This window comes from Peromyscus eremicus, chromosome 11 (assembly GCF_949786415.1).
Source record: "Peromyscus eremicus chromosome 11, PerEre_H2_v1, whole genome shotgun sequence".
NCBI lineage: Eukaryota > Metazoa > Chordata > Mammalia > Rodentia > Cricetidae > Peromyscus > Peromyscus eremicus.
Window position 1 is genome coordinate 36,042,066 of NC_081427.1, and position 24,877 is coordinate 36,066,942.

Genomic DNA, 24,877 nt, shown 5'->3' on the forward strand with positions numbered 1-24,877 from the left:
ATTAACTTTTCACCATTTTTCAAGGAAGTCTTGGATTGGCTGTTTTTTTCTGTCTTTCTGTAGATAGCACCTTACCTCACAATTTACCTCAGACTAGCCCCGAACTCATGATCTTCCTACCTCAGCCTCCTGAATTCTGGCATGGGCCTTTCATAAGCCCTGGTCGACATTTCACCTTTAGTTTCTACATAATTCATCTTCTTGGAGCTCACACGATATCACAGGTTTCCTGACCTGTCCCATTCTTCCTTAGACTGGGAGTCTGTAGCTAGTTATTAGGCTAGTTTTCTTGGGAGAGTTTGAAAGTGTGACTTTAAGAGAATCAGTCAGTCTTTCTTAATAATTGCTTGTCATTCCCAATTAATTGAAAATTATCTTCAAATCCTATAAGGATAACCTTAATTATAAAATCAACTTATCCAATAATATTCTTATAGAAAAGGAAGGCTCCTTCCTATTGAACCAGTGAAATTCACCACGTTGCATAAGAAGGAAAAAAAAACCTTCATGAGTAGTTTGTGAATTCTGGTGTGACCAGGGAGAATCAGATGTTTCAAAGTGTTTCACAGTAGTTTGCAAACACGATGTCTACAAAACTTAGAAATAGCTTAAAAAGAAAAGTTATAGGTCCTCCTCAGCTATACTTTAGAAAACTATGTTCAAACAGCAGTAATGATATCTATAACCGGTAGCCACAACTAGATGTCCCTCAGCAGGTAATTCTTTCTGTGTCATCCTTGTTTCCTTGGCTCAGAGAGCAACAGTGCATTTTCTGCTTCTACCATGAGAAGTCTACATGTCAGTGTTCCATCGAGATGCATATCCAGACTGCCGTCATAGTCCGGGGATTGTCGGAACTTGTCTCTCCCTTCCTGGAACCAAACAGATGTCTGTCTGTCTTAGTTGTTTATGGTTCTGAGGCTTTGCATATTCACTAGCTTAAGAATGAATTGCATTCACTAATTGAAAACTCATCAATTAACTTCATGATCAAAATCTGTCAGTGTAATTGTACTTTTTTTTTTTTTTTTTTAGCCTTCATCTTGTGAGAATAAAACATTTTTCAAAAGCTCAACGAACGGTAAAAGGATAATTGACTTTAGTAAGCGACTGATAACTGGTTGGGAGTCTGACAGTTGGGGACTCCCCTGTTGGGTTGGTGTCTTCCCCAAAGACTGCAGTCCAGAAAGAAGCGAGAGAAGTGAGAAGGAGCCTGTGGCTTTCTAAGGCCGACTCCAAATGCACAGAAGGTCTGGAACGCTGACATAGAGGGAGACAGTGACATTTGTGGCCCCGCATTTTTTTTTTTTTTCCTGGTAACCTATGTACTTAGATTTTTTGCAATTATTTCTAGGTCATAAATTCTATAAAAGTTCAGAGTATTACTTGAGACTCTAAATCAAGTAACTGCTGCATTTTATACATCAGATTCATTAAGTACAAGGCATAATGTTAAAACTATAGAGTAGCCGGGCGGTGGTGGCGCACGCCTTTAATCCCAGCACTCGGGAGGCAGAGCCAGGCGGATCTCTGTGAGCTCGAGGCCAGCCTGGTTTACAGAGCAAGATCCAGGAAAGGCGCAAAGCTACACAGAGAAACCTTGTCTCAAAAAAAAACAAAAACAAAAACAAAAACAAAAAAATCCAAAAAACAAAAAAAAAGAACTATAGAGTAAACTTAGTATTCATTGTAAATTAGAATGTCTCTGTTTAACAAATCTCTAAAATTCAGAACCTTTCAGTTCTACAAAATGAAAATATTTCATGCTGGCTTAACACAGTAAAAGGAAAGTCATGGTTCATGTAATAAAGGTTTAGAATGAGATTTGATGAGGGAACTGTGTCTGTCTTTGAACTTTTCTTTCTTTCTTTTTTTTTTGGTTTTTTGAGACAGGGTTTCTCTGTGTAGCTTTGCGCCTTTCCTGGAACTCACTTGGTAGCCCAGGCCGGCCTCGAACTCAGAGATCCGCCTGGCTCTGCCTCCCGAGTGCTGGGATTAAAGGCGTGCGCCACCACCGCCTGGCCTTTTTTTTTTTTTTTTTTGGAACTTTTGTGTACATTTTTTTTTTCCATGTAGTCAATGTGTCCTTAGATCAACTTGCTTGTGGATGTCCTAAGGTCACTAGAAGAAACTGGGCTTCCTCATTCCCATGCAGGAAGAGCAAGTTATTCTTTCATAACCATTCTCTATAAGTCCCAGATTTGCTCTCTGCATGGGCCACCCTGAGCCAACCATTGAGGTTGGAGCATGAAATAAATGCCTTGAAAACTCTGTCATAGGAAAGAGGTCCAATACGCTTTATCCTTTATGTTTTTAATTTAAAGTGTGTGTGTGTGTGTGTGTGTGTGTGTGTGTGATGTGTGTGTGTATACAAAGGGCAACTTTATGGAGTTGGTCTCTCCTACATGGGTTCAAGAGATTGAACTCAAGTTGTTAGGCTTGAATAGCAACCAATTTTGTCTGGTGAGCCAGCTTACTGTTCTATTTATTTATTTATTTATTTATTTATTTATTTATTTGTTTGTTTATTTGAGATAGAGCATTATATAGTGCAGACTAGATTCAAACCTCTCTGTAACAGAGCAAGATCTTGAACTCGTGACCCTTCTGTCCTTACCTGCAGCGTGTGCTTCCATATCCAGATGTATGGTGTCCTAGGAATCAAACCTGGGTCTTTGCCTGAGCTGCACCATTAGCCCTTAGGGTCTGTTATTCTGATTGGCTTGTTCAGTCAGCTTTCCTCTCCAACCTCAAGAGGGGATTTTTCTTTAAAGGGAAGCAGGGCAGGGGAAGGAGTGGAGTGATTTTGAGGAGACCTTGTGATATCTGTTGCTGTTGGATTCTGTGTCTATCCAGTCTTCAATTTGTGTGTGGGCAGGAAGTGGCGAAATCATTTTCACTGATTGTATCTCATCACACAGCAGCCTTCTTCGGCACACCATCTTCACCGTCGCCCTCTTGACAACACCACTCAGCAGTAGATAGCCTCTCCCTAACTCAACAAGCAGCGGGAGTCCCAGCTAGCAAAGGCAGAGAAAAGTTCAGGCTCACTGTATGCTAAAGCCCACGCTTTGTCCTGATGTACAGTGCGGTCTTCAAGTGTTAAATGATTGTTATTATTTGTAAAATCATTCCGGGTATTTATTTAGTACGGAAAGATCAAAGGATTTGTATATTATAAACAAACATTAATTCCACAAATACAATGCTCTCTGTGGTAAGTGTATGTCACTCTTTAACTTAAATATACTGTTCACTTTTGCATGGAAGCATGATAGTGTAGAAAAAAAAAATTGGCTGCTTAAAAACAAAACAGCAGTGTGCATCAGTATTATTAATCACCTGGAGAAAAACAGAGCCTTTTGCACTCATAGATTTAGGGGGGGAAGCAGGTGGGAGTGAGTCTTGCAGATGGATGTGTAATTTCAAACTGTGACTGTTCTGGCTGCTATCCACAAAGCCTGGGAAGGGAAAGAAAGCATTCCCTAGAATGGCATCTTTGAGCTGGGATCTGAGGGGTAAAAGAAAGTCAAGGAGACAAAATGCAGAGAGAATTCTAGACACGGACATGGCGTGCTCAATAGCTGGGTTTTGCCTAGGGAAACAACGAACCAACTAACCAACCCAGCACAGCCTGAGTCAGAGAGATAGCTAGGCAGGTAAGCTCTTGCCTGGAAAGCCTGGCTGATGACCTGAGTTTGATTACTGGAACCCACATAAAGGTGGAAGGAGAGAACTCATTTCACCCAGTTGTCCTTGGCTTTCACTTGCATGCCTTGGGATGTGTACATGCGTCCCCTCACATTATATATACACCTAGTAATAATAAATGAAAAAACACAAACTACTTGAATGGTTTTTCCTGTATATCTATTTTTATATAAATGTTTTGTCTGCACATGTATGTGTTTATGGTATGCATGTCCGATGCCTGTGGAGGCCAAAGCGGGAATTGGATCTTCTGGAAATGGAGTCACAGAAGATTATGGGCAGGGATCCAAACTGTAGTCTACAAGCACAGTACTTGCTGTTAACTGCTAAGCCATCTTCCCAGGCCCCCCTCCACCTCCTTTGTTTTGTTTGTTTGGCTGGGGCATACAGAGAGAGCAGGGCATTGGTGTGAAATAAGGGTGAGACTAGTAGGCAGGGTGCCATAGGGTTGCTGTTGAGAATTGTTTTGCTATTCCATAAGAAATGAACTTGGCAAGAACTCACTTTATGGGCTTTAATTCTTTGAGGAATTTGCTTAGATGGTATACCTGGTGGTTTGAAAGATAATGCCCCCCAAAGGGAGTGGCACTATTAGGAGATGTAGCCTTGTTGGACAAGGTGTGACCTTGTTGGAGGAAGCTTGCCACTATGGGGTTGGGCTTTGAGGTCTCCTTTGCTCAAGCTATACCCAGTGAGACAGTTTACTTCCTGCTGCCTGTGGGATCAAGATGCAGCTCCTTCTCCACTCTCAGCTCCTTCTCCAGCACCGTATCTACCTGCACACCGCCATGTCTTGTCATGATGATAATGGTCTAAACTTCCGAAACTGTGAGCCAGTTCAATGAAATGTTTTCCTTTATACGAGTTGCCGTGGTCATGGTGTTTCTTCTCAACAATAGAAACCCTGAATAAGACAGCATAAAACCTATGGCGTTTGCCTCTCTTGAGTGTTGGTAGTATTTGCCCAGTAATTTTTTCCTGCCATGCAAAAGCTTGACTTGAGCTATAGAATTATTGTCTCCTTTTCAGTCTTTCAGTCTTGGTGTGCTGTGTGTGCAGCAGCTTTTGCGTTTTTATTTTATAGCCACTTGTCATTTCAGGTGTAAAACAGTGAAGGTAAAGACTTGTAAATATGAGTGAATGTTTAGTACACGAATCCTACATGAATCTTAGGTTTGGTTGCACATTCCACTGAAGAGCTCTCTCTGTGTGTGCTTTTAGTTGTTGCCGTTTTTTTTTTTTTTGTTGTTGTTGTTTTTTTTTTTTTTTTCCTTAGATAGGGTCTCTAACTCTGGCTGTCCTGGCTCTCACTTTGTAGCCTAGGCCTCTGCCTTTTGAATGCTGGAATTAAAGGTGTGCACCACCACACCTGGCTGGCATTTATCTTGATGAAATTGTATTTGTGTCTGTTTCTTTTTTTTATTTTTAAAAATTAATTAATCAATTTTCCCCCAGGCTGATCACAGTCCCCCCTCTTCTAGTCCCTACCTTCAACATCCCCTTGTCTCCACCCATCCACTCCTTCTCTTTTCTCTTCAGAAAAGTTCAGTCCTCCCATGTATATCAGCTAGCCATGGCATATCAAGTTACAGTGAGATTAGGCACCCCCTCTCCTATTAAGGCTGGACAAGTAACCCTGTAAGAGGAGAGGGTCTTGAAAGCAGGTCATAGAGTCAGAGACAGCCCCTGCTCCCTCTGTTAGGGGTCCCACAAGAAGACCAAGCTACACAATTGTAACATATGTGCAGAGAGCCTAGGTCAATCCCATGCAAGTTCTCTGGTTGGTGGTTCTGGCAAAGACAACTGAAATCAGGGGCATCTCTGGGATGAACTAGAAACCTAGTGCAATGGAAATGCAGCTAAGACTCCTAGCAGTGGATTATATGGAGCCTGAACCGGCCATCTTCTCTAAACAAGCAAGACTTCCAGTAGAGGGATTGGGATCCTAACCTAGCCACGTAGCCTCTGACCTACAATTTAGTCTGCCTACAAGATATGCTGGGGTAAAGGTGGTGCAGAAATTAGGGGAGTGACCAACCAATGACAGGTCCAGCTTGAGACCCATACAATGAGAGGGAGCCCACCCTTGACACAGTCTGGAGGGCCAGGACCCAGAGGCTGGACAGCCCAGAGACCTAGGATAGAAGTAAACATGGCTGGCAAAAAAGAAAAAAAAAAGTCAATGAAATGACTCCCAATAATATTCTGCTATACAAATAGATCGTGGCCGATTCCAGTTGTCATCAGAGCAACTGATGGGAACAGATGCAGAGACCTACAGCCAAACATTAGGCAGACCACAGGAAATTCTGTGGAAGACAGGGGAGGGGGAAGGATTATGGGGGCCAGAGGGGCCAAGGACACAACAAGAAAACCCACAGAATCAAGTAACCTGGACTCCCAGGGGATCCTAGGGACTGCACTGACAACCACAGAGCTTGTATGAGATCATGTCTATGTCCTACTTTCATCTCCATGTACATCTCCTGGTGACAGCAGCCATGGTAATGGAAAGAAACTGACCACCCTCACAAAAGCAATGGATTTCATTCTGGTAGCATCAGCGTTCTAAGGAAGAAGGCTCCTGCAAGTTCAGCCCTGCCCAAAAGATGTTCACTCAGAAGTCTAAGTATTGACCTGTGGTGCAGAACTGAAGTATAGACGTGGCCGACGAGGCCCTGGCTTTTAACACAATCAGGAAAAGCATTTCTTTACATTTGGTCATGTTACCTCATCTGTTCAAAATATAATAGGTTTAAAAATCATCAAAATGTTCTGGAAATGGGAACGTATATGATCAGCTACTTTAACGTTTGCTCATCATCGCCAGTCTTGCTTTTGCAGGGGCTGATAATTTGCCTAGTTGGACGCATTTTCTACAATGTGTGGTGGTATTGTGTTCCCCAAAATATTGTGCAGGCTAATAAACTTATCTGGGGTCAGAGAAGAGAACAGCCACAATATTAAACATAGAGGATAGGCAGTGGTAGCACACACCTTTAATCCCAGCATTCCAGAGGCAGAAATCCCTCTGGATCTCTGTGAGTTCGAGGCCAGCCTGGTGTCCAAAGCGAGTTCCAGGAAAGGCGCAAAGCTACACAGAGAAACCCTGTCTCAAAAAAACCAAAAAAAAAGGAACTACTTGTTTTAAATAGGATAAGTAATGAAATTTTTTTGAGTTTATCAAATGTTACTGGACTGGACATTGTTATATATTAATGGAGTTTTTTTTTCTGAATCAGTCAAATGTTAATGGACTAGACATCGTTAATGTAATTTTGACTATGTATATTGTATATACTTATTGGATATAATTTTTCTGATATTAGTTATGTTTTTTTAATTTTAGACAATAAAAGGGGAAATGTGGTGGTATTGTGTTCCCCAAAATATTGTGCACGCTAATAAACTTATATGGGGTCAGAGAAGAGAACAGCCACAATATTAAACATAGAGGATAGTCAGTGGTAGCACATGCCTTTAATCCCAGCATTCCAGAGGCAGAAATCCCTCTGGATCTCTGTGAGTTCAAGGCCACATTGGAAACGGCCAGGCATGGTGACTCACACCTTGAATCCCAGAAATTGAGCCTTTAATCCCAGGGAGTGATGGCAGAAAGCAGAAATGTATATAAGGCATGAGGAGCCAAAACTAGAAGCTTTTGACTGGTTAAGCATTCAGGCTTTTGAGCAGCAGTTCAGCTGAGAGCCTTTGGGATGAGGATACAGAAGCTTCCAGTCTGAGGAAACAGGATCAGCTGAGGAACTGGTGAGGTGAGGTGGCTGTGGCTTGTTCTGCTTCTCTGATCTTCCAGCATTTACCCCAATAACTGGCCTCAGGTTTGATTTTATTAATAAGAACTTTTAAGATTCCTGCTACAACAATGAGAATGTGTCCCTGATCTTGATGCTGAGAAGCAGCCAGGCAGGCATTTGTTCAGGGGCCGGACAGGCATTTACTCACGGTTGCCACTAGTGGACTTGATTCATGGGCTGAGTGATACTGAAACAATGCCCAATGAAATGTTTCCACCTGACACGGGCAGTTTTTCCTCCCGCCCCCTTCTGTTTTGGAGAACTGTCAATCCTTCCACTACATTTTGAAAATGGGAATAGTTTATGTAAGAACTTTAATGTGTAGCATATTCCTGACAAGTAATTTGCTCATTAATGTTGAGCCACTATAGAAGCTGAAGAGAAAACAACTGGGGCTTCCGTCTTTTTATTTATTCATTTTTTTTTAACATCTCAGAAGTCTTCCTGTGTAACGTGCCTTTGAGTTCGAGCTCATATCCGTAGGAGTGCTATAGTGTACCTGCTACCATCATTCTGTAGACTTGGAAATGCAATTTTCCAAATGCTTTTTCACATCACAAAAGGTACCTGAGAGCACATGATAGATGGGTCTGCAACTCACTGCATTTGTGGTGATGGTGTGTATATGCACAGTGAGCTGTTGCAGGCAACATTTGCTCATTTTTCTAAACATTTAAATACTTCCTCAGGTAGGGTATTGTTAGGGCATTCAGGAATTTTGGGAAATATGATCTATGCATCCCACTCCAAATTATATTTTGAGTGATAAGCCACCCTGTCTTGGCCCTGAGAATTTGAGAGTACAAACAATCATTCTTTCCCTGCAGTCGGAGGAGATTCAGTGTCAAGGTCAAGTGATACCTAGGGAAGGAATCTACTCTTCTGTCTTGGTGTTTGGAGAAGGTTGAGAGGAACTTGACCTGGAATAGAGTCTTGATGGTGGATGAGGTGTACACTAGGGAAATAATGCTTTGTAGGAGTAAAAAATACCATTAATTAATTTGTGTGTCTAGTTTTATTCCTTTTTAGAACATGTGTTATCTCATATGTTCATCATAGCAACTCTAAGAGAAGAATCACAGATAAGGAAATTGAATCAGGAGAGTGCTTAGCAGTGATCACACAGTTCATAAGGCAGAGTCTTCATTCAAAATTCAAATCCACACAATCTGGTGTGCGAGTGTGTGTGTGTGTGTGTGTGTGTGTGTGTGTGTGTGTGAGAGAGAGAGAGAGAGAGAGAGAGAGAGAGAGAGAGAGAGAGAGAGAGAGAGAGAAAGAGACAGACAGACATGGGCACTCAGACAGATAGACATAGAGACATCTCAGCAATGATCCAAACTGGAATGCTAGTATGTGAGGCAGAATAGAAAGATGGAAAATCATTGGAACATGGGGAGGGAAATGAGCCCTGAATTCAGGAATCTGGCTAAAGCTTCTCCCCAGGTGAGGATGGAGACTTCCAGCACAATTAATAATTGCTATAAAAAGTGTCTATGTAGAGACACTATTCCTCACATATGAAGATACTTTCAGATAACTTTAAGATGGCAATATGCATAAGGACTGAGCATCTGTAACTTTGAACGTAGCACTACTCCTTTCCCACATAGTTTTTTAGAAATCTCACAAATGAGACTGTTACTTTTTTTACTGTGAAAATATCTTTACTTCTCATAGAACTCTTGTGGTAGAGGCTGTTTCTGGTCATCCTACTCTGTGCACCTCGGGAACCACCTGAGATCTCTTAATTCCTTACCAGCTTTCTAAAGATAACATTAAAACCCACCCAAACCATGTATTTGGTCCTTGTAAAGGCAATAAAACACAGCTTTTCTTTGAGAAACCCACTCTTGCACTCTGGGTGTCTCATCCCCCAAGCTCTCTTCATAATCCCCATGCAAAACCCTTCTAATAAACTTCCAACTCTGCTCCACAAAGGACTCCTCTTGAATTCCTTTCTTGATGAAGTCAAGGTTCCTGCTTTTTGTGGGATCAGTGGTGTCTCTGCAGCTATCCCTGCCATGGGACAATGCCTGTTTTCCAGCATGGCTGTGGTGCATAAATGGGGTTTGTAAGCAGCACTAATACCACATCTCGGTCTATAGTGTAGTTAGACTGATTGAAACAATTCAGATATACAGACGATTAATTTTGTCCAGAATTCTAGGGAACTAGAGAGGGAGCTACTCGTTTCAAGCAGTATTTCTGTATGTGTTTGTCGTCGGTATATATTTGTTAATATAAATGAAAGTATGTCTCATCAGACCAAATGGTTTTCCCTTATTGTATCAGAAATACCTTTGCTTCTACTTCTCAAATTCTTGTTTTGTTTTGAGACAGGGTCTCATGTAGCCTAGGCTGGCCTTAAACTCACCATTTTGCTGAGGATGATTTGAACCTCAGATTCTCTTGTCTCCACGTCCTGAGGACTAAGATTACAGATGTAAAAATATTCTTGGGGTGATGATGTCATTCGGTTGGTGGAATGTTTACCTAGCATGTCCCAAGGCGGAGTTCAATCTTTAGCACCACGTACAACTGAGAGTGGACTCATCTCAGCATATGGGAGGTAGAGGCTGGAAGATCACAAGTTCAAGGTCAGTCCTGTGTATCCTTGGAGTTTAAGGCCTGGTTACTTGAGATCTTACCTTGGGGGAAAAAAACAAACAAACCTCTATTCCACTACTTTAAAGTTGTCTAGTATAATAATCATGCATGTCCAGTACAATTCTTAGGAGAGTTGGTACTTTACATTTAAAATTTCATCATCAGTGTGCCTGTGTGCATATGTACCACATTATGAATATAGAATTCAGAGAACAGCACAGTGTAATGCCTTTTCTCCTTCCTCCTCCGTGTAGATGCTGGGGATCAAACTCAGGTTTTCAAGCTTGGATTGTTTGATGACAAGGGCCTTCACCTGCTTCACGCCCTGCTTCGCTCTTGTCAGCTCTCACTTGTTTATTTTGAACAGTTTTCTTAATATCTTTGTAGTTAAACTTTGCCACTTCCATAATGGCATAGATATTATAAATTGTAGAATTGTGAGACTAATAGAACAAAAGTCCCAAATGGAGTGTGGGTTTATGGGATCCGTATAGCAAATTAGACTCGGTCGAAAGGACAGATGTTTGTCTTCTCTTGTGTGGATGCAGAAAAGAAGGTACTGCAAGTCTCTATGTGGGTGGCTGGTGGGAGAAATAGTTCAAGTGCCTGAGGGAATAGCCAAATGGCAATCTCCTTTATCTTATTGTGAAATAAAATGATTTGATGGCCAGAGGACAAGGTTTTATTAGCTTTTGGAAAATTGTCAAGATTTATAAAGGAAAAGAAAAATGAGGAATCTGAGCTATAGGTTCCAGGGTCATTGGGCAAAGTCTTTCCTAGCTGATGCTGAGGGCCCTGGATGTCCACGTGGGCTTATTGTGCCTCTGTCTTCCCAGCAACTTTCAGCGGTCTAGGGGGACAGTGTCAAGCATAACTGAATCTACCATTTGGAACTTTTAGGGTCTCCAGTGGCAAGGTTAGGGCTTCACAGTGAAGGGGGTGAAGGTGCTGTAGAGAGAGCATTTATCTAGAGCTGGGCAAAGGAGGAACCTGTGAAGGCCCAAGGAAAGAAAGCATTGTTTAAAGATCTGAGAGAGTCACAGCTAAAGAGTAGAACACAAAGGTTGGAGGTTTTTCAAAAGATACAGATTCTACCCCCAGGTCAAGATCCAGGGTCTAGGAAGGAAGGTGAGGTGAATGAGGCCTTGGAACTCTATGGAGCTTAACATTGTCAGTATTGATGTGGGTGATAGAAAGATTTAGTGAAGTGGGAAAGTGCACTAGAATCCCTTAATCCTGAAGTTACTCAGCGATTGCAGCCAATAATTGGTGAAGAATGAAGGAACACTAGCTGGTTGACCCAGATAATTAGAAAATATTTTTTGGGAAATGAAACATGATAATGAAACATAAAGGTGAATGTTGTGAGTCTTGAATCGGATCAAACTAGCAAATTGGGCTTTTAATAATCCCTAAAGCACTAGAGATAAGCCTGGGGGTGGGGCTCTAGGATAGTTTCTTTTGACTCTAGCACCAAAGGGGCAGAAGCTTCAGGCTGCATGGAAGCAAGGAGTGTGCTTGCCTATAGTTGGTTTTCAGCAGCTCACTTGGAGGTGAACAGAGAATCTCCAGACCCGCATTAGTTCCTGTGTTTTGATTTCCCTTGTGTGAATTTTAGAAGTCTGATTTAGCTAGGAAAGCTGAGAGGTTGAAAGAGGCTGTTATTAAGAAACGTGCCGCCTTAAGGTTCAAGAAGTAAAGCAAAAGAGGCATCACAGAGTACAATACTGTATGTTGTTCATTCTGTTAAAACTTTGGGTGTTGTGGAAAAAAAATGAGCGCACAACCCAGGAGTTTTGCTTCACAGATGGCCACAATGTTTTGGAGTCTATCATAAAATACAGGTATTGAATTCAGCACCCCAGAAATGTCTTCTGAGTCTAAAATTCTTGTATTTTTAGTCTGAGTGCTCACTTCTGTTTTAAGACACTGTCTTCCATTAGCCACTGTATTAGTTCCTTTCCCATTGCTGCGATAGAACACCGTGACCAAGGCAGCTTGTGAACGGAGGGATGGATATGGCTTCCGGTTCCAGAAGGATTAGAGTTCATCGCGGCTCGGAGTCACACTAGCGAATGGCAGTCGTGCTGGCTGTGACAGTGAGCTGACAGCTCCTATCTTGAACTGCAAGAGTAAAGGAGAGGGGTCGGGGAGGAGAGAGAGAGAGAGAAAACTCAAAGTGGTCTGCGTCTTTAAACACTCAAAGTCCACCTTCTGTGATATACTTCCTCCAACAAGGATACATCTCCTAAACTTTCCCAAAGCACCATTAATTGGATACCAAGTATTTACACGCCTGAGACTTCCCTGGACATTGCTCATTCAAGTGTAAAGGAGAGGTGTGGGGGAGGTGAGAGACAGAAAACTCAAAGTGGTTTGAGACTTCCAGGGACATTGCTCATTTAAATCATCACACCTCCCTACCATTCTTTTAAGTTTTTTTTTTTTTAAGTTATTATAATTATTACTGTTATTTTGAGACAGGGTTCTTCTATGTACTCCCGCCTGGCTTTAAACTTGCCCACCACACCTGTCATTTTCCCTTCCATCCTTAAATAGTTTTCTTAAAGCAGAAAACTTGAGAATGAGGAGCAAATTGGTGCCTTCTGGCTCCTGATAATATGGTTCAGGAGGAAAAGGGCATAAGGTACAAGTGATGAATTTAAAAGCAGGAATGGCCCTGTGAATGATTCCGAAGATAGGAGTAAAGCCTAACTGTAAGGCTAGGACAAGCTGAGTGTTGATGGCTGCTCTAGGTTGGCCTTCTGGGTCTGCTGTGGAGAGATGTCTTTCCTTGGAACAAATCGTATCAGATGAATCATACAGGTAATAGCAATACTTAATGGATTCCAGCGTACACCCCTGATCAGATGCACCTCACGCCATGGTCCTCGACTAGACTATACCAAACATACCAAGTTCCCTGACATTCTCTAACAAAGCTCTTTAATATACTCACAGTACAGCATAGTCCAGGATTATGAGGGCATTCCCCCTTGAACAGGAGTCGAGAGCTTCAGGCTTTTTTCATGTCACCTCCAGGATTTATTAAGGACAGCACATTCCAACCCTATTCTGAAAGCTGCTTAAGCTTTGCTTTCTGCTCACACTGTCCCTGCCACCCTTTTTGGCCCTACTCATTTAGAGCCTTGAACTTAATCATCCAAGTCTGCTTGTACTGGATTGCATCCCTTCGAGTTCTGCAAGCTACAGAGTGAAACTGATTAAGATTTTACAGGCCCAGTGATTTTCCTCCTGGTATGCACCCAAAAACACGCTTTAGGTCAGGGAGCTGATGAATCATTTTGCAGGTCTCTTGTTTTCTATTTGATTGCAGAAAAATTAGGTACGGTCTTGAACATGGACCTGTCCCCTATTATTTCCAGGATATTAGGACCATAAAGTAAAATTGTCAGAGTTAGCTTTGGTTTCTGATAAATGTAAAGTATTGATTGTATCTTTTTACAGATGCAACTGAGTTCTCCAGAGCATATTCATTCATGTGAAACTCCTGTTAATTACAGTGCTTGAGGCTCAGTGTGGTGATGTACACATTACAATCCTAATATTCTGGAAATGGGGGCAAGTACAAGGGTCAGTGTCAAAAGTCTGTATGGGTTATGTGGTGATCTTCAGGTTAGCTTGAGTTCCTATCTCAAGAAAACAAAATAAACAGAAAAAGCTGGAGTTGGGCCAAGGTTACTGGGTTTCCACTGCTGTGTAGTGGTATCATGGGGGCCGTTCACCAAACCATCACATAAGACCTGGAGGGCGTAGATGTGGATGCTCTGATTTTTCTGAAAAGAGACTGAAGCTGATTGTATATGTGACTTTTTCTCTGTTACCCAGCTAGTAAGTCTCCAAGCTAGCTACACGACTCCTGCTAGTCTGTAGCAGGCTCCCTGACTGGATGAAGACAGAGGAACAGATTAAGGCTTCATGTGACATTTAGACATTGATTTGAGTGAAAAATGAGGCCAAATACTGTTAGTTGAGAACATAGATGTTGTAAATCAATTGAACTTGGAATTGTGTATAATCTTTGGCCAAATGCCTGGCTTCTGTTGTATAGAACTGACGGATTAGAAAGGGTAGACTGATCAACATGGATTTTATTGCTGTATAGTATATTCCCACTGTATAAGCAAATGACTCATGAGAGAGTAAAATCACATTGGGTCATAGTGCTTATTTCCCCTCCCAAGGATGAGGCAGCAGTGATATGGATATTTTACCTCCTTGGCATTTGATCCCCAAAGCTGGGGTTTTGGCTGGGGTTCAGCATCTGGCACTGGCTTGGGTCTTTTCATTCTCTCCCCGTACATTACATCCCATTAAGACTTGCCCTCAATTCACTACTATGGTAGGGTCCTATTTTGCTTTTTCCTTGTTTCCATCCTAAATATTGCCTACCAGAGTAATTTCTTGAGATAATTACTATGCCTTAAAATGTCATTATTGTGATTCTTACTGTACAGTTTTATGCACTCGAGCACACACATTTAAATCACACTCTTGAGATGACAGAGAACTACTAGAAAATGGATTGGTGGCTGTGTGGAGCTAGGACCATTAAGACAGAGGGGTGACAAGTGTGTCTCTGCTGAGACAACATGAGTGAATAGCTCTGGGTCTTGACTATGTAGTACATATGTGTTTCATGCATGACAAAATGACAGCACTACACTTACTTTAATGTTTGTTTCTTGGTTTTGGTGTTCTTCTATATGTACATAAGATGTAAGCAGTAGGGAAAGCTTCATGGGAGATAAATGAATCCTTGTACATTCCTTGCAACCTTGGGTGAATTATTATTTATGAGTTAAAAACCAAATGATTGGGCTTTGTGCTGCCCAAGTTCTTCCCTATCATGTTTATTGTACCTCTCTGAATTAGTCATCCGTGTTATCTCCGTTGATTGTTCTGATTAAATATGATTTCACATTAACATGTTTGGCTTCTTGACTTAGTAATTGAATAGCAAAATGTCCTTTATGAACAGTAGCATATCTTTTCTGTACTACACCACTAACCCATTCAAATAACTAATATTGTGTGAGTCCTGTGTATCATGCACTAAAACAGTTGTTCATGCTCAAACCTCAAGAGATATGCAGTCTTGTTGACAGAGATAGAAAAACGAACAAATAGGTTATCTAAATTCCTATCATCTGAAATAGGTTTGTAGATGCATCAGGGTTCCTGGGAAAGGAGTTGGGAAATTGTTGACATACAATTAATTTTTTTTTTCTGAAGCAGTGCAGTCCTCAGAACTGAAAACCTTCTGTTTGTTATATATAATGGTTTTAAAGACTGAATTAAGAAGAATAACTTAATTACATGCATCCATCATATCATTAGTTTTAAGTGAAATGACCCTTTTTCAAAAATGCTTGTGGGGAAGCGATATTAAAAATAGATGTTGGGCTTGTTAGACACTGAGTGGCAGTGTCTAGTGTGTATAAGGTCCCAGGTTCCATCCTCAGCCACCTACACATACAATTAAATTCTTGAGTGCTGTACCAACTACAGAACATCCTCTCTAATATGGAAAGAAGACTCGGGGAAATATGAACAGAATTGTGAAGAGCCTTTGTGTATTGCCGAAATGAAAAGGCCTGCCTATAAGCTAAGGGCAAAGTATCAGTTGGGAGAATGATTGCTTCAGGAAGGATGGGGAAGACCCGCTGACGTCCAAATTCACATCTGCATGTTTTCTGTGTCATTAAAAAAAAAAAAATCAGCTTTCTGATCTGTGTGGGTCGTGTGCTTATACTTGTCGTTGTACAAATAGATGGCCATACGGGGTTGGATTTTCTTGTGCACAAGCTTGACTGTCTCCACAGTAACTTAAGCCTTTTCTCTTTCCCATGTCTTTGCAGTGTGTCGTACTCAGTACACGTCTCAGAAGACTATCCAGGTATGCTCTTTCTTAAAGTTTTTATTAAGTACCTTTTGACTGTTTTGATCTGGAGATTTGAAATTCATGTCCATGCATGTACTGTGCTGGCAAAGGAGGCATAAAGTCAGAGGAAGGATCCTGTTGATTGTGAGATACTCTGACACCTGATCCAGAATCAAATGTCATTTCCCGATGAAGGCATTCTCATGGACTCCTGGGGTAGCTTCATTTTGTCAACAATACTAAGTGCTCACTGCAAACAGACACACACAAAAAATTACATACTAAAGAAATGTGTGACAATGTCTTTGTGCCAAAGATATTGAACTGCTTATTTTTAAAAGTAAACTCATGTAGGCTGATTGTGGTGGCATATAACTTTGATTCCAGCTCTTGGGGGGCAGAGGCAGATTCATCTCAGTGAGTTCAAGGCCAGCCCGGTCTACATAGTGAGTTCCAGAATAGCCAAGGCTACAGAGACCCTATTTCGATAAACAAACAAACAAACAAGCAAACAAAAAACTCACATGCACACCCACAGAGAAGTGACTCAAAGAAATAACAATTAGGTATGTTTTCCGTATGAAAACACAGCCACTGGTTCAGATTGTAGTGATAAAGTGTAGTGAACCAAGTAGCCTCAGTGCTTAGCTCCCTCTGGTGGCAAAGAGGTAGTACTTAGGGTCCCCCCCCCCCATTGGTATGGTGCTTGGAAATATAACTTGGTTCTGCATAAAAATTTAAATATTATTTAATTTAATTTTTATTTTTAAAAGATTTTTATTTTTAAAAGATTATTTTGCTTTATGTGTATGAATGTTTTGCCTACATATATGCATGTGCACCATGTGCATGCTTGTTGGATCCCCAGGAACTAATGCTACATATGGTTGTGTGCTGGGGATTGAGTGAAAATCCTCTGGAAGAGCAGCCAGTGCTCTTCACCACTGAGCCATCTCTCCAGCCCCTAAAATTTATTTTTACATTAATTTTTTTTTGCAGTTTTGGGGGTTGAACACAGTCTTGTGCATGCTAGACAATTTCTCTGCCACTGATTTATATGCCTAACCTATTAAAAATGGAATGGAATTAAATTTATTTATGTGTATAGTATTTTGCCTGATGCATGTCTGTGCATCATGTGCCTGCAGTGCCCACAGATGCCGGAAGAGGGCATCATATTCCTTGGGACTAGATTTAGATTTAGAGTGACCATGTGGGTGCTGGTAATTAAACCCCAGTCCTCTGGAAGAGCAGCTAGTGCTCTTCACCACTGAGCCATCTCTCCAGCCCCTAAAATTTGAAATTTCTTAATAAAATGTTGGTTTTTCATCTGTGTTCTTTTTACTAAAGTCTCCATCTTGGAGTAAGTTTGTAGTAAATTTCCAACGTAATTTTATTTCCACAAGATAACAGAATTTAAATATGTATTTGATTTACTTGATTAGAGTAGGAGTTATTTCGCTGAGGGAGAAGCAGATTTGTATTCTGGTTTAAATGCTGAGGCTGAGTTTTGAATTGGCTGGTGCATGTGGTACATCAAATACACCACACGGAATAAAGGTACAGAATGTTTCCAGGTGTATAGTTGAATCTAATTCCAGTCGCCATTATAGGTTACAAGGGGGAAAGTGGCAATTATGATATTCATCCTTAAAGACTGTGTGCTGGAGAAACCAAGGATGCCTCGTAGGGACATGGCACTTGGTGACAGACACTCTGCATCTCACCTCTGGCAACTGTTGTTTCTGAGGAAGTGATATTAGTCCTTTTCTAGGGCTTCAGGGTGGCTGTTAGTGGGATAGTATTTTCCCTTTTATTAAATTGTAATCCAGATTTACTTGAGTGTTGTTGGTTAATATGTTTCACTTTTCCAGACTGGCAATATTACATAAAATTAAGTGTTTGTTTGTCCTTCCTAACAGATGTTGTCCCCCACCCCACCCCCCACACACTTCCTAGAACTTCTGGAATAATTTTCAATCATAGAAAAGTTGGCAACTTTATATAAAAAAATAGCATGTTTCTACTTGTCAGACAAAAGCATCATTTTTTTCCTTGTTTACCATGTTTTAGAACATTAAGGACTGTTGAATCTATTGAGTTTTTACTTTGCCTCTGTTGCGGAAGCATTTCCTCCTTTACTAAGCATCTTGATGTTGCATGCCGGCACGGTGTGAGCTTTGGTTTGGACTTGGTATTATAGACGTCAAGACGCTAATGGAACCCACTGGCTCTTTGAGCCTTCCGAGGGCTAGCAAGCCTGTCTTTTTAGATGTGGTGAGGTACCCTTAGGACACGTGATTTTCCTGCCATGATTATGGATTTGTTTTATCTCAGCAATTTTTCTTTTTTTACTATATGTCTTTTTGGAAAAGTTGCTATGGTGTTTAAATGTTCGTTTTATTAAGAGAAAAGTATTTTATCCTGTTTTTTCTATTGTAAAAAAGTCTTACATATCTGTTTTGTTTTTTTTTCTCCATTCTCATTTGTGCTGTTTGCATTGCCTATATTTGTTCTTCCATTCCCAAACTTTGGTTTGTTTTACAGGACCTTTGCCTACTTTAAAGATGCCCTCAAACAAATAGCTCCCTTTATTGTTTTTTAATGACTAAATTCAGTATTCTTGGTACCGCCCTCACTAATTCCTTCTAGTATTGTCTGTGGGCTTATTTAACTATCTTTTGAGGATGGTTTGGCTCAAGGATTAGCTCATCATCTCATCTTGTTAGCATGGGGTTTGCTTTGTCCCACATGTGTTCTCACTGTCCCACTCAGTTAGGAGCAGCGTGCCACACTCACCTAAGTTTTTAGGAGCAATTTTCAGTTTACAGTTTTGTTCCACGAACTCAGGCCATTGATTGACACTCATTTTGTAGTCTGTGTCTATGAAATGGAGATTTAAAGTCTTTCATGGACTCGAGCACATGTAATGACATAGATACAGGGTCACTCTTTACAATAAAGAGGAAATGTAAAGTGACCCTCTGGCTTCTATGAGTCCTACAGAGCAGATTTCATTTTTGGTAATGGATTTGAAATGGTATATGCACGGCAAGTCACCAGTAGATCTGCTAAAACCAAACTGTTCATCGGTACAGCTCATGTTTTCTCACCTAAATTAGAAGCTTTAGCCACTGTGGTGACTGAATTCTCTCATCTCTTCTCCCTTCTTCTGTTGGATCTAGAGAAGTGAGGTGGTAGTTTCTGGATTATTTGGTCCCCATGGCTCCAGAGCCCTGACTCACAGATGATGTATTTGAACATCATATATAACTGTGAATTAGCAACTTAAGTGAGAATTGAAATCCTAACACTCTACGTAGAGCCCTTAACGAGTAATTGTTTTTACAGTTAATAAGCATTTATATCTTGTAATATGCTGCAGTTTTTGAATTATCATGATTTCCATATTTAAAACACAGTTCAGTGACAAAATATTGACTTTTTGATTCAGAAACATTCCAACTTTACCACTTAATAATTATTTAATCAATCAATTCCTTAAGTAATTTGAAAGAATTAATTTCCTTTAGTTTTGGTTTCCTTGTCTTTAAAAGTGCATAATTGGTTGGTTTGAAAGAAATGTATAACAAAAATGACAAAATTTTAGAGACAACTCAGGGAAAATACCCAGACTATAATACAAAATCAGGCAATTATTTTTTATCAGTACAATTACCCTTTCTCTTAAGTTACATAGTAATAATGAATAGGACAACTTGACTTAAGTGGCCCTGTACTTGAAACTGAGTAAGGTCAGTGATAATTGCTTTCCTGTAGCTATCCTTTCCCATGCTAATGATCCTTAGAAGCTATGGTAATGATGGAAATGCTCTACTGAAGAGAAACAGAAATACCTACATGGTTAACAGCTTAACATAGATATCTACATCCTCTACAAAACATGAACTTAAGAACCTGTCTCCACTGACCTAGGCATTCTGCATATATGTTACAGTTGTGTAGCTTGCTCCTCTTATGAGACTCCTAACAGCAGGAACAATGACTGTCTCTGACTCTTTTACTCTTCTGGGACCCTACTCTTCATACTGGGTTGCCTTGTCCAGCCTTAATACTTGGGGGAGGTGCTCAGTCTTTACTGCAACTTGATATGCCATGCTGTATTGATACTCAAAGGAGACCTGTCCTTTCCTGGATGGAGACAGAAGAGGAGGGGATTAGGGAGTGGGAGAGGGGGAGTGGGGGAAAGGAACAGGAAGGAGAGGATGTGGCAGGATGGGAGAGGTGAGGGGGACAGGCTGCGGCCAGAATGTATAGAGTTAGATCCAGGACAGGCATCAAAACTACACAGAGAAACCCTGTCTCGAAAAAACCACCACCATCACTACCACCACCACCACCACCACCAACAACAACAAAAAAAACCTGTCTCCAGGCGTTGATCGAAGGAGGAAACAAGACAAAGCCTAAATCATCAAAGAAAACGAAAACCAAATGCAGCACTCATGGGAAGAGTCCAATGAGAGAATTCAAGATTCAACACCCTTGCTCTGTCTCAAGGAGTCTGTCATCTTAAATGCAATCATTAGCCTTTCCCATCTCTAAACCAAGATGGTGCTGTCACCCATGTGACAAAGCTTAGGGAAGAAGTAGCTATCTGAACAAGAGTGGAGATGGATTGATTCATGCAAATAGCACAGTGCTTATCGACACACTTCCTGAATTTGTATCTACGGCTGTGACTTAGGTTAAAAAGACTCTATAGTTGGAGATAGGTTCTTTTTATCACCACAGTCAAAGCAATTAACACTTCCATCATCACCTAAGCTGTGTGTTAGATCCCCTGGAACCTCCTCATCGTACACCTTCATATTTGTTCCCTTTGACCAAGCTTCCCACTTGTTTGTCCACAAACCCTGGCAACTACCATTCCAGTACTATTCACAGCGTCTTTCCCTTCGACTTCCTAGATTTCATACACACAAGGGCAGTAGCAGTTTGTCTCCTTTTGGCTTATTTGACTTACCCTAATGTCCATCATGTTCACTCATTTTATTGCATGGTTTGTTTCTCTCTCTCTCTCTCTCTCTCTTTTCTTTCTTTCTCTATCTCCCTCCCTCCCTCCTTTCTTTCTTTCTTTTTCTTTTTTAATGGCTGAACAGAATACTACTTTATACATATTTACAACAATTTCCTTTTTAATTCAGTCATTGATGGATACTTAACATGGCTTCCACATCTCGGCCATGTTGAATAATATCAAGGTCCAAGGGAATGCAGATTTACAGATTTCATTTCAGAGGGCCTGCCCAGAGTGGGTTGGCTAAGCTCAAGAACCTAGAAGAATGGACTGATGCAGCCTCTCAGAAGCATCCTGATAAACTGTGAACATAGTAGTAATGAGGAAGGAGGCTGAATCAGTGATCTTAAACTTTTCAACAGAGAAAACAGTTCTTTTGAGGAAGAGTTATTGCTATTCTTTTCTTAACTCCCCAAATGGGATATTCTAAACTTGAGGTGCTCTTTACTCTGCCTCTTTTCTGACCATAATAGATATGGCTGGCCTACTACATCAGAATGAAGAATTAACACCTGGTACTCTAAAGCCCCAGAACATTCTGATTGGAGTATACTTGAGTCAAAAGCAGAATTTGAAAGTATGGCTAATCCAAACTACAAACAAGTAGAAAATCTCTTAGAGAGCCTTTGAAGGCATAATCCTGCCCTCCAGCGTCATGCCACACTCAGTCAACAGATTAATTTTTGAATCAAATCTCACTGCCTTCTGGTACTTGAACTGCTTTACCAATTTTAAAGCATTTTTTTTTCAGTTTTCTTAAAAATGAATTAGAGACCAGTTTTATCTGTTATTTTATGGACAGGTCCACTTCCACAGAAAAATCCTTCAAATTGAGTCACACACTTGAGTAAAACTGCTGTTCTGTGGTCTGTGGATGGGCGGCGGCTGTCCAGTTTGTGGATTCTCCATCTCTCCCTCCAGCTGGCGGCCACCTTCTACTTCTGTTGCTCTAGTGTCTCTCCTGGCCTTTCGTTTGTCTTGTTCTTTGTTTTTTAAGACCATGTCTTCTGTTGCTGAGGATGACCTAGGATTTATCCTTCTGCCTCCATCTCTCAAGTGCTGGGAGTATAGGCCTTTGCCACCATCTTTATTCTTAAATGCTGTTTTATTATGCCTTCTCTCCTCAGGCTGTGATGGGATCCAGTGTTCTGCGGTTTATATAAGTGCTTTACCTCTGATGCATTACCTCCAGCCTCTCCTTCCCTGTTTATAGGGAAAACGGACTTAGTTTGCTTACGGACAAAATAGCTTCACATCAGTAGACCAAGTAGAGTTCAAGAGAAAAGAAATACCTGGCTCTGAAGTTGGCCATACGAGCCTTTGTCTGTCATCCCAGCCCTTGGCGAGGAGGGGGCTCAGGCATGAAGGTCTCATGGTTGTCTTGGACAACACAGGGAGACTTTGTCGCAAAACAAAAACAAAAACACCACCACAACAAAAAACAAAATTGAAAAGTTCAGCTATAATAGAGTTCACCTCCTATCTCCCCTCCCCCCCTTTTTAAATGACTGGTCTGAATGCATGAAGCTACTTACAGAAGAGAGTCTAGAAAGTGGTCAGTGTCCCCATATAAAAATAATTCATTTACACACGATCTGTTTCATGAGTTGCATTTACACACAAGATCTGCTTCTTGGTCTGTGATGTGATGGCACTTAGTAAACATGGATATGTCACAGTGTCCCTTGTGGTGTCTGAAAATTAAACACACCCAAACTGTGATTAGTACTGCTCAGGGGGATGAGGCAGATCTGCCTTGTTTCCATTCTGGTCTATGCCATCCCTGTCTCTCCCTGTCTGTTGATGACTTAATAAAGCCATAAAGCCCTCTTCTTCATGGAGAATCTTCTGTCGCTAAGTGGAATATATGTGTGTGTGTGTGTATATATATAATTTTCAGGCTTAAAAATAGTGCATTTGAAGGAGAAGGGAACCATAATGACATAAATCTATCAATTAAAAGTCTGATTCTTGTGGTACTGACACAATATTATTACAACCTGTCTCAATATTTTTTTAAAGATAGATTCCTTCAGTTATCTGAGCAGAAATTGATCCATGTTTCTATTTTTGAGGGGTGTTTTATTTTTAGTAAGTTAGCAGTAGTTGTGTTATAGGGAATTTGCCCTTAGATTATTTTACTCTCACCTCATTTTATTGTTTTTGGTTTTTTTTTGAGACAGGGACTCACTGTGTAGACCCAGTGACTGAGTTACAGTTTCTTTTTTTTTTTTTTTTAGTTACAGTTTCTTTTACTTTGAAGAGATACCATGACAATGGCAACTCTTATAAAGGAAAACATTTAATTGGGGCTGGTTTACAGTTTCAGAGGTTTAGTCTATTATCGTCATGATGGGACATGGTGGCATGTGGGGAGACATGATGCTGGAGAAGGAGCTCAGAGTTCCACATCTTCATCCTCAGGCAGCAGCAGGAGGTTATATGTCACACTGGGCATACATAACGAGCATACGAAATCTCAAAACCTGCCCCTACAGTGACACACTTCCTCTAACAAGGCCACACCTACTGCAACAAGGCCACACCTCTTAATAGTGTAACTCCCTATGGCCCAAACATTTAAGTACATGAGTCTACGAGGGTCATTCCTATTTAAACCACCACAGAGACTGACCTGCCTCTGCTTCCTGAGTGCTGATATTAAGGGTGTGTGCCACCACACCCAGCATATATGTGTGTATCTGTATATATATTTATATGTATATATGTATTTATTTATTTGTGTGTGCATGTGTGTATGCCATACATGTATGTGGAGGTCAGAGGACAACTTGTAGAAGTCTGTTCTCTGCTTCCAACATGTGAGTACTGGGGATTGAACCCTGGTTATCAGGCTTGGTGGCAAATCCCATTACCCACTGAGCCATCTCAACGGTCTGTACTATGGGACATTTGTTAGTGAGCTGGCAATCTTACAGATGCTCTTCAATCATTAACGAGAAAAATAGATAAACAACTGTGTGTTATATTATTATAATACATTATTTGACCACACTTAAAGATCTGTATGTATTGGAGAAATTGGTAAATTTACACATTTTTTTCTAGAGACAAAAACAGTGAATAAGAAGTGTAAGTACTTAAAGTATAATTTAGTATTCAGTGTGTGGTACATTCGGATAAAATTAATTTGGAGAAGAATGACTCTGGTGTATAACAGCAATATGGAGGGTGCAATGTCAGTTAATTACTGCCTGGAGTTTCCAACCTTCCCTTGGTCTCTGTCTCCTTTCCTCGCTAGGAGTTTCGGTTTTCTTTTATTTTAGATAGGTTATCCCTGTGTTTGCTTTCTGTCGCTGTGATGCACAGCGTGACTAAAAGCAACTTAGGGAGGAAAAGGTTTATTTGGCTTACATGTCACGGCACAGTCTGTCGCTGAGGGATGTCAAGGTAGAAACTCAAGCAGGAGCAGAGGCCGGGGGTTGTGGAAGGAAGCTGTTTCCTGCATTGCTTCCCATGGCTTGCCCAGCTTGCTTTCATACATAGCACAGGACCACCTGCCCAGAGGTAGCACTCACTGCCCACGCTGGGCTGAGCGTCCCCTCCACCACACATAAATTATTCATCAAGAAAATGCCCACAGCTATGTTCACAGGTGAAGCTAATAAAAGCAGTTCTGGAAACGTCCTCTCTTCCCATGTAACTCCAATTTGTATAAAGTTGACAAATTTAACTAGTACACTAAGTGAAGAAGGCTGACCTTAAACTCAGTGATCTTCCTATGTCAGCCTCCCAAGTATTGGGATTGCAAGTGAGTTGCCAGCATGTTTAGTTTTG

The 24,877-nt window shown here is 40.9% G+C and overlaps 1 protein-coding gene across 1 annotated transcript in view; it reads left to right on the forward strand.

The window, feature by feature from the left end:
• Parp8 (poly(ADP-ribose) polymerase family member 8) overlaps positions 1 to 24,877 on the forward strand; it is a 186,472-nt gene that overhangs the window by 80,864 nt on the left and 80,731 nt on the right. Inside the window, exon 4 of the mRNA XM_059276249.1 lies at positions 16,016 to 16,053. Coding sequence (XP_059132232.1) covers positions 16,016 to 16,053 — 38 coding nt within the window. The remainder of the gene's footprint in view (positions 1 to 16,015; positions 16,054 to 24,877) is intronic.